Source organism: Egretta garzetta, unplaced genomic scaffold (assembly GCF_000687185.1).
Source record: "Egretta garzetta isolate BGI_Z169 unplaced genomic scaffold, ASM68718v1 scaffold384, whole genome shotgun sequence".
Classification (NCBI taxonomy): domain Eukaryota; kingdom Metazoa; phylum Chordata; class Aves; order Pelecaniformes; family Ardeidae; genus Egretta; species Egretta garzetta.
In genome coordinates this window covers 1,854,153-1,863,228 of record NW_009259496.1, presented here as the reverse complement: position 1 = coordinate 1,863,228, position 9,076 = coordinate 1,854,153, and the positions used below count along the sequence as shown (strand labels likewise).

Genomic DNA, 9,076 nt, shown 5'->3' with positions numbered 1-9,076 from the left:
TTAATGATTATCAACCCAAGACGTGTATGTGCCATATGGTAATGCGCGCTCTGATGGCAAAGCTACGTACCGATCAGACGGGAGTTTTAAATCACGAAGAACAAAACAAGCATCATATATACACAAGCATCAAAGATCCACTAAGTCACCCCCTGTCTCATTTCGTATATCGGAGCACATAAAGCTCCTCCAAGGAAAGCGAGCCATTACTTGCGCTGTAATTGCGATGTGAGTATTTGTAGTGACTTCCCTTTGCTAATGAAAACGTAGTGATCTGTGAGAAAGAGATATGTTTGGTAGTAAATAACACCACCACGGAGCAATGAGTTTATATTCTTCCACCTCAGCTCCGCTGCTGATAATATACAGGCAAGCGGGCAAATCCGTAGCTTATGTAAATTGTCGTTACACTGTGAACTTCAATCAGTCTACGACGGTTTACATCAGTTGAGGTTCTGCTTTTTTTTACGCGCCGGCTGGTTAAATTTATCACTTAAAGCATGAAGAATCTGATATTGCACGTTCTTAGGGACCTGGCATAGAAGGATAAAATGTGATTGAATCCCCCCCCCCCGCCTTCTTTTTTTTTGTTGTTGTTGTATGATTTTGGGCCAAAATTTGAGGTCGTTACTAGGATTTTTTCTTGTTCTTACTGAGTCTGGATGACTTCAGTGAATATTAGGTATACATCTATATATGTATATGGAAGAGAAGCAGAGAGCGCCCAGATAATATCGTGTGGTTTGCAGCCCTTCGCAGTCACGGATTGCCCCTGAAGTGAAATTCCAGCTCTCGCTATTACCGTTACTTTTATGGCATATAAATCTTCCAAAATTTATGAGCTTGCAGAAGTAAATGAAGAGCCCGATGGGTTTTTTGCAACTGCCCGTTGAAACGTGACAACTAAAGAGTGAAGGAATGGACCGGTGACGGACAGATGAGAAAGAGGATTTCCTCTATTAAATACGTTATCAGTGATTTTTTTTTTTTTTAAATTTTTCATCTATTATAGAAACAAGCAAAGCTCAGAACCGCACTTAGGAAATGTGCTTCTGCTTGCTTCGGTGCAGCCGTACCTATTCTGGATTTCAGCCTGTATTTTACAAACATGCCTGCCTTGAGTGCTGAGCTCCTTTAATTCCAGAAAATTCAGTAGAGCGTGGTAGTCTGTGTATCAGAACCACGCAAAACATTCCAGGGATATATACAAACTGAAAGAAGTTGGCTGTTAATGCACTTACTAGGCATAGCGTCGAGCACGACTAAAACACCGGATCAGGTGTGGATTTAAAGAGATGAGGGGAAAGGGGGAGCGAGAGGGAGGAAGGGGTCATGGGCTGAGCATGCTCAGATATTCCCCTCATAGAATCATAGAATCGCTTTGGTTGGAAAAGACCTTTCAGATCATCGAGTCCAACCTTTAACCTAGCCCTGCCATCCCACCACTAAACCATGTCCCTCAGCACCTCATCTCTCCTTCTTTTAAATACCTCCAGGGATGGGGACTCGACCACCTCCCTGGGCAGCCCATTCCAGAGCCTGACAGCCCTTTCGGGGAAGAAATTTTTCCTAATGTCCAACCTAAACCCGCCCTGGCGCAGCTTCAAACCATTCCCCCTCGTCCCATCGTCTGTTACCAGGGAAAAGAGGCCACCCCCTGTCATGCCAAGATGAGCAAGGAAAACTCTGTTCACGGGCTTTCAGGTTAAAAGTTGCCGCTGTTCCGTTTCTAAAAGAGCCCCGAAATGGCAGATGATGTCGGTGTGTCGTCGTCCCCCCCCGCCTTGACCCCCCTTTTTGGCAGGGCTGGTGTGGGGCAGCATTTCTAGCACTGCAGTGCCCTCTAATGCTGCCTTGGCGTCGTGGTTCGATGGTTTGGTGGTCACGAGCAAGCTTCCACGTTTTCCTGAATCCGTTGAAGGGAAAGGTGACAGCCCAGTGGAGAAGCTCACGGATTTCGAGGACGTTTAAGGCAATGTGCTCCCTGCTTCTCTGCACCCCCGTGAAAAAGTTGGAGAGGGAGGGGAAAAAAATAATTAACTGAGGGTTTTGGGGGGTCATCAAAGGGGCTGTTCCCCCTCCGCCGCATGGAACCCATAGATGGGTCTGCAAATGGGACTTGGCATCCAGTACCTCCGTTTGCTCCGAGCATGATGCCGTGGTCGAGAGGAGGTTTCATCCTAATTTTAGCAGCCAGGGGAGCAGCGCACTCTGCACCTGCAGGCAGGGGTTATTTGACTTCCAGATTCCTGTGCCAAATCACTTCTTTTCCCCCCAATTTCCTGTACTTAAGAGTCTTGCATAATTTATTAAGCAGAGGACTGGTTAATGCTCTACGATGGTAGCTACTTATGAACCCGAGGAAAAGTTTAATTCCCTCAGCCATATCATAAATAGTCAGAAGTTGTAGCTGTGCAGGAAAGCTTTTAATACATCTATTGAATTTTGAAATCTTGTCTGGTGCACTTTTCATGCTCTCTTTTATGGTTATTATGCAAAAACATGTAAATAGTTTTCAACCCCTTTGTAGGAAGCTGAAACAATGATAATGTAAGTCAGCTCGAGCTCTCAACTCGTAGGTGATTTGACTGTAATTATTTCAAGAAGCAGCGTCTCTTTCCCCTCTTGCTTAATTAAACTTCCCAGTTCATACCAAAAAAAAAAAAAAATAAGGGAATGAAAAAAATGCTGCCGTTTCCCATTTGGAAGAACTTGGTGCAAATATCTGATGCAAGGCATCTTCAACCGGTGCTCAGAGTTCAAGGAGCCTCCGGACGATGCTCGTGGCCGTATGGTTTAGTTTTAGGCCGTCCTGCGAGGCACAGGGAGTTGGACTCGATGATCCCCACGGGTGCCTTCCGACTCGAGATATTTTGTGCTTCTGTGGTCCCGTGGTTCTGTGTTTGTCCTCTCAGTTCTCCGGGATCCCTCTGAAAAAGGGAAGGGTAAAACTCATCCTTGTCCTCCCGCGCCAATCCGCCCGCGGTGCGGGAAGGCGGCGCCGCCCCATCCCGCTACCCCGCTAGGCGATGCGATGCCGGCGAGGAGCCGTCAGCCTCTAATGACGTTGTCTCTTTCTTGCAGTCGAGCACCCTGACAAGATGGCGAACGACCAAGGTACGGTGCCCTCAATCTGTCGCCGTTTCTGCCGGAGCCTGGGGGCGCGCCGGGGAGGGGGCCGCGCTTTTCACCTGGGCTGCACACCTGATGAGGCAGAGGCGGGCATGCTAATTAATCTTGTTAATGAAGTTCTGCTCGGCTGAGGCTGCTGCTTTGATGGGGAAGATGTAAATTTTCGGGAGAGGAAATTGTTTTGTCTCTTTTCTGAAGGACCAATTAAAATGTCACGCTTCTTTGTATGAAGTAAATTTTTAGTCTCTCTGCTGCACTTCTGAATAATTCACATTAAGTATAATTAAGCTCAGCATAATTTCCAGGCTCCGCTTGCACCCTTTCATGGGTTACAGATTAAAGTTCAAAAGCCTCACGGTGAGAAATCGTAAATCATCTTTTCTCTCAAACCAGCAGCTCCTGTTTAATAATAGCAAAGTTTAGTCAACTTTTCAAGGCATTATCATTACGTTTTCCAAATATGAATATATGTCTGATTAGTCACAGTTCCTCTGCTCCCATCTCCTTTCAAATACATGTGAAGTCTGTTGCTAGGATATTTTTTTTTTCCTTTTTTTTTTTCTTTTTTCCTTTCGATTTATTTATTCCTAAGTATTTCTTTCAATTACTGCTAGAGCATCGTACGTTTATGTGACATCTGTCCAAGGAAACAGTCACGGTAACATATGGAAAACTTAGGCTTGCTCTTGGGAGGTTTATTTGGATTTAGACTCTCGCTTCACTCTTGGTTTAAAAGGCCAAGTGAGGTGCGCACCTCAAATCCTTGGCTTCGCTTCACAGCCACCATCTTACCCCGGTTTAGGGAGTTGGGTTAACCTGCAATAGATGATTCCTGGGGAAGACATGAAAGGGTTATTTAAAAGATCAGAGTCATCTCCAGGCCCTTTTGTGGGTTCTGCTTTGACCTGGAGCATCCCTGGAGGTAACCCAGAGCGTATTTCTTCACTAGGATTTTACTTTGGGCCAGGTACCAGACGTAGCCTCCCAGCAAGGTAGCACGTTGGAGGGACCCGCTCTCGGCCACTTTCGGCAATTCACCCTCCAATTTCAGCATACGATTTGCTAAAAGAAGTAGAAGTTCACAAATTATAAAACTAAAAGCTGGGTTTGCTCAGTATGATTATTTTTTTTTTTTGGTACCACGGCGCACGCAGATTGAAAATGTCAGGTTTGAACAGATAAAAACTGGTTTTAAAGGGTAAAAGGGTTGGGTTGCAAACAAGACAGAAAGTAAATTGTCAGTATATTTGTCTCAAATTTGCATTTAAAATGTTTTCAGGTATGTTTGGAGAGGTTTTAGCACAAGGTATCACCTGGTAAGCAGGGCTGAAAAAGCATTGAGTTTGATTTAAAAAAAAAAAATAGGAAAAGAAGGAAGGCTGGATGGAAAATAGAGTTTGTGGTTTAGTTCTTCACAGAGCGTGTTGCTCTGTTTCAGCATAACCGTGTGGTTGTACGGCCAAACTCTAGTGCTATTTAATGGATCTCATGGGGTGGCCCATGGAGCATCTGCCTTCTCTGCTGGTCGTGATTTCCAACAGCAAAGGCCACACCAGAATCCCAGCAGGCTGCCAGGCACAACCTGCTGTAGCCATCACGGGACAACATGCTAGACCTGTAGATGTGCTTCATTCTCTCCCAGTTCTTGTCCCACATCTTCTGCTCGTGAAGCAGGCATCCATGAAAGCAGTGTCAGGCTTGGTCCTGACTTTCTGCTTGCTTCTTGCCCCGTAATGCTGCAGAACATCCAGAATTTGTTGGATGCTCTGCATACTCCTTTTTTGATGCGTTATGGAAATACATAAAAGCGTTTTTACGTTCCGTTGAGTGGTGGACCTCCATCCATCGTGAGGATATAAAGAATCAGATCCTCTGCAGAGAGACCCTGTGCTGTAGGTTAGTTAATGGGGAGATGGAAGTAAGCACAACAAAGTGCAGCTGCGCTGTCTGGGGTAGGTGAATACATATTCCTCAAACTACCATGGAAAACAAGAGGTCTGGATCGCTTTCCTTTTGTGCATCGTGTCCCTCTGGGAAGGCCGTGCCCCTTTCTAGGCTTTGCCTTGCTACGGAAAAACTGTCTACCGGAATAATTCCTTGTTCTCGTCCAGCCTGAACAGCGTTTGCAACCTGTTCAGCGAACGACGCTGAAAGATTGCAACGACAGGAAAGATTGCAACCGGGCTGGTGTAACTGCTTGCAGCGCGATGCCTGGCTGAAGCGCATCCCCGGGGTGGGAGCGGCGTGTCGGGATTGCAGCCTCCGCATTCCCAATCGCTCCAGGGACGGTGGGGATTTTTGATTTGATTGAGCCAAATAACTTACAGAAATGAACTGAGGCTAGCGTGTCGTCCGCAGATGGCAGGTATGCAGAGCGGGAGTTGAACACAGTCCCTCCCAGGCCATAAATGCTGTTTTCCGCCAGCGCTGTCGAAATACGCTGCATTTTCGTTCTTCAGGACTGTAGTATATAAGGAGGAGAAGTTCTCAGCCTTCGGTTGTACCTTCCGTAGGCTTGTTGGTATCAAAATTCAGCTTCCATTTTTACATGACCTCAATGAGAAATTCTAATAAGACGACGTCTGAGGTCTTCGCTTGCGTTTACTTGATCTTTAGGCAGCTCTGTTAAAGAGAAGTCGATGGGGCCGGGTCTCGCTGTACTCCAGGCAGAAGCATTAAGACAAACAAAGTCAAAGTTTCCAAAAGCTCGTTTGCTTTAGAAATCATCAAAGCTAATTCTTTAATCACCCTGAACCACTGCCTACTGAAGTCAGCGGGAGCCTTTTAAATTACTCTGTGCTTTGGACACGGCCCTTAGGGCCATCGCCTGCCACAAATGCAATTCTTATTGAGTGACACGAATTAACTCTGGTAGGTCATCTGTCTCTAATGCCCTGGTGCCCGAGCTCAGGAAGCAAAATTCCCTTAACGTGGCTGCAAAGCACTGTTGGAGGGTGTGGGACAGGTGAGGGGGCTTGGGCGGAGGCACCAAGGTTTCAGGGCATGAGGTGGTAGAGCTTTGAAGCTCCCAGATGTGGGGTCAGCTGGAAGGGATGGTACCACAGGGTGCCAAAAAAAAAAAAAAAAAAAAAGATGGGGAGTTCAGAGAGAGCTTCAAAGGTTTCTCGGTCAGGGCAAATGCGTTCCCTGGTGCTGCAGCTCCCTGGGAGAGCAGAGACCAGCCGCTGCAAGAAGGGGAAGGTGGCAGGAGATACCTTGATGCCGTTGCATCGTTCTTGCCCACGGGTGATGGACAGAGCGATGCTTGTCCCGTCCTGTGGAAGCTTTGGTCTGCAGCTGTCTGACGGAGGGTGAGAAATCCTGGTGATGAAACGCAAATGATGCTCCCAGGTGCAAGCTCTGGTATCCGAGGGGCAAAAAGAGGTGCATCGGCATCTAGAGAATCAAATCACACGTTTCCCAGGAAAGTCCTTAAATCTGAAGTGGGTGCCAAGCCCGTAAATGCATCAGCTTCCTTTCAGGTTTTGATTTTGCCGGTATGCAACTGGTAGAGCGGGGCATGTTCAAAGGCAGTAAAAATGGTAATATAAAAACAAGAATAATGTTACAGCATGTGGTGGTTTGACCCTGGCTGGATGCCAGGAGCCCACCAAAGCCGCTCTATCACTCCCCTCTAACCGGACAGAGGAGAGAAAAGTAAATCAAAAGGCTCATGGGTCGAGATAAGGACAGGGAGAGATCATTTTATCAGTTACCATCACGGGCAAAACAGACTCAACTTGAAAATAATTTATTATCAATCAAGATCAGAGGAGAGGAGAAAAACTGCTAGATCTTAAAACACCTTCCCCCCACCCCTCCCTTCTTCCTGGGTTCAACCTCACTCCCAGTTTCTCTACCTACTCCCCCCAGCGGCGCAGGGGGACGGGAATGGGGTTGGGGTCAGTTCATCCCACGTTGTCTCTGCCGCTTCTTCTTCCTCGGGAGAGGACTCTTCCCCTGCTCACGCGTGGGGTCCCTCTCACGGCAGACAGTCCTCCACGACCTTTTCCAACGTGAGTCCTTCCCATGGCCCCCATGGGTCCACAAAGTCTTGCCAGGAACCTGATCCGGCGCAGGCTTCCCACGGGGTCACAGCCTCTTCCCTTCGGGCATCCACCTGCTCCAGCATGGGGTCCTCTACGGGCTACAGGTGGAGATCTGCTCCGCCATGGACCTCCATGGGCTGCAGGGGGACAGCCTGCCTCACCATGGTCTTCACCATGGGCTGCAGGGGAATCTCTGCTCCGGCGCCTGGAGCACCTCCTGCCCCTCCTCCTTCACCGACCTTGGTGTCTGCAGGGCTGTTTTCTCTCCCATCCTCTCACTTCTCTTCTCTCTTCAGCTACTGAGACGCAGCCAGTTTGTTTTTCCTTCTTAAATATGTTATCCCAGAGGCGCTTCCACCGTTGCTGATGGGCTTGGCCTTGGCCAGCGGCAGACACCAGGAAAACTTCCAGCAGCTTTTCACAGAAGCCACCCCTGTACCCCCTCACTACCAAGACCTTGCCACAGAAACCCAATACACAGTCTCAGATGCTCAAGAGAGAATTTTTGCCACAACCCTTATGCGTGTGGGGCATGGCGAGCTGCTTTCGGATGAGCTGTGGTAGAGGCTTCCTGGAGTCTAAAAACCTATTTATGATTTTCATCTGAAATACATAAAGGCAAGCTGGGCAAAGAAGAGATTAATTTGCTGTGTTTTATCTTGCCCCAGTTTCCATTTGATAAAACAATATTAAATTCTTTAGTCCGTATTTTGTCAATATAGGACTTGTCAACAGTTATGTGTCGCCATCGGAATTAGATCTCTGCAAGAGCCAAAAAAAAGCTGATTTTTGCTTTTGGACTACAAATGGTTTATAACATCCCCTGTAAAGTTTGATAAAAGGAAACATACACAATTTTGAACGAGCGTTTCTCCTTATTCTAGGAAATTTCAATACATTTTGATTGTTCAGTTGTTTTCTGTAAATGTACCTCCCATGAAATGGGTCGTCTAAACTACCTAGATAAATTTGTATAGCACGATGGAAAACTGTTGCATTTGGAATACAGGTCTGATTTTTTTTTTTTTTTATGTATATATATGACATTACTCTTTTGAAACCATAAACTGGGTATTTACAAGTTCAGTTTTAAGGTTTACTGCCACGGTGAGGCCGATGGGAGGTCTCCTGTTCCCCATGCCTGGAGCAGGGCCAATGACCATACCCAGGCTCCACAAAAAGCCCATGGAGAAGATGACCCGAGACAGAAATCCACAGCTTTTGTTTTGAAATCCCAAGGAAAACGTCGGTCCGCCTTGTTTTGGGATCCAGCTGAAGGCACTGGAAGGGTTTCCAAGTGGTGCTGGGGGACTTTGCCTTTCTCAAACAGGGGATGAACGTTGGGTGCTTGACCGCACACCTGGGTGCTCTGCATCACACGAGTTAACGTGAGCTTGTTTCAGCTTTCAGAGCAAGAGGGTTTAAAGCGCGGTCTAGTCCTGCCTGGAATTGGGCTTTCCGTAGCTGCGCCTTTGCCGTGTTGGATTATTGCCCATTCAGAAACCTTCCTGTGCCCCTTTTTCTGCATACACCTGCCTGCGGGAAAACGGTCGCCAGTACGTCCACAGCCTGATATCAGCGCCCAAACAGTCACATCATCTCATACAACGACTGCAGAAGGCATCAAGTTTGCCTAGTCCTGCCTGGAATTGGGCTTTCCGTAGCTGCGCCTTTGCCGTGTTGGATTATTGCCCATTCAGAAACCTTCCTGTGCCCCTTTTTCTGCATACACCTGCCTGCGGGAAAACGGTCGCCAGTACGTCCACAGCCTGATATCAGCGCCCAAACAGTCACATCATCTCATACCACGACTGCAGAAGGCATCAAGTTTGCCCTTTTCTTTTCTTTTCTTTTTTTTTCTGTTAAAGCTTTTGCTGGCTCCCGGCTTTCAGTTC

General features: G+C 47.2%; 1 protein-coding gene across 1 annotated transcript in view; it reads left to right on the top strand.

Moving 5' to 3' along the window:
- DCC (DCC netrin 1 receptor) overlaps nt 1–9,076 on the top strand; it is a 371,781-nt gene that overhangs the window by 315,139 nt on the left and 47,566 nt on the right. The window contains exon 24 of the mRNA XM_009637419.1: nt 3,085–3,117. Within this exon, the coding sequence (XP_009635714.1) occupies nt 3,085–3,117 (33 nt within the window). The remainder of the gene's footprint in view (nt 1–3,084; nt 3,118–9,076) is intronic.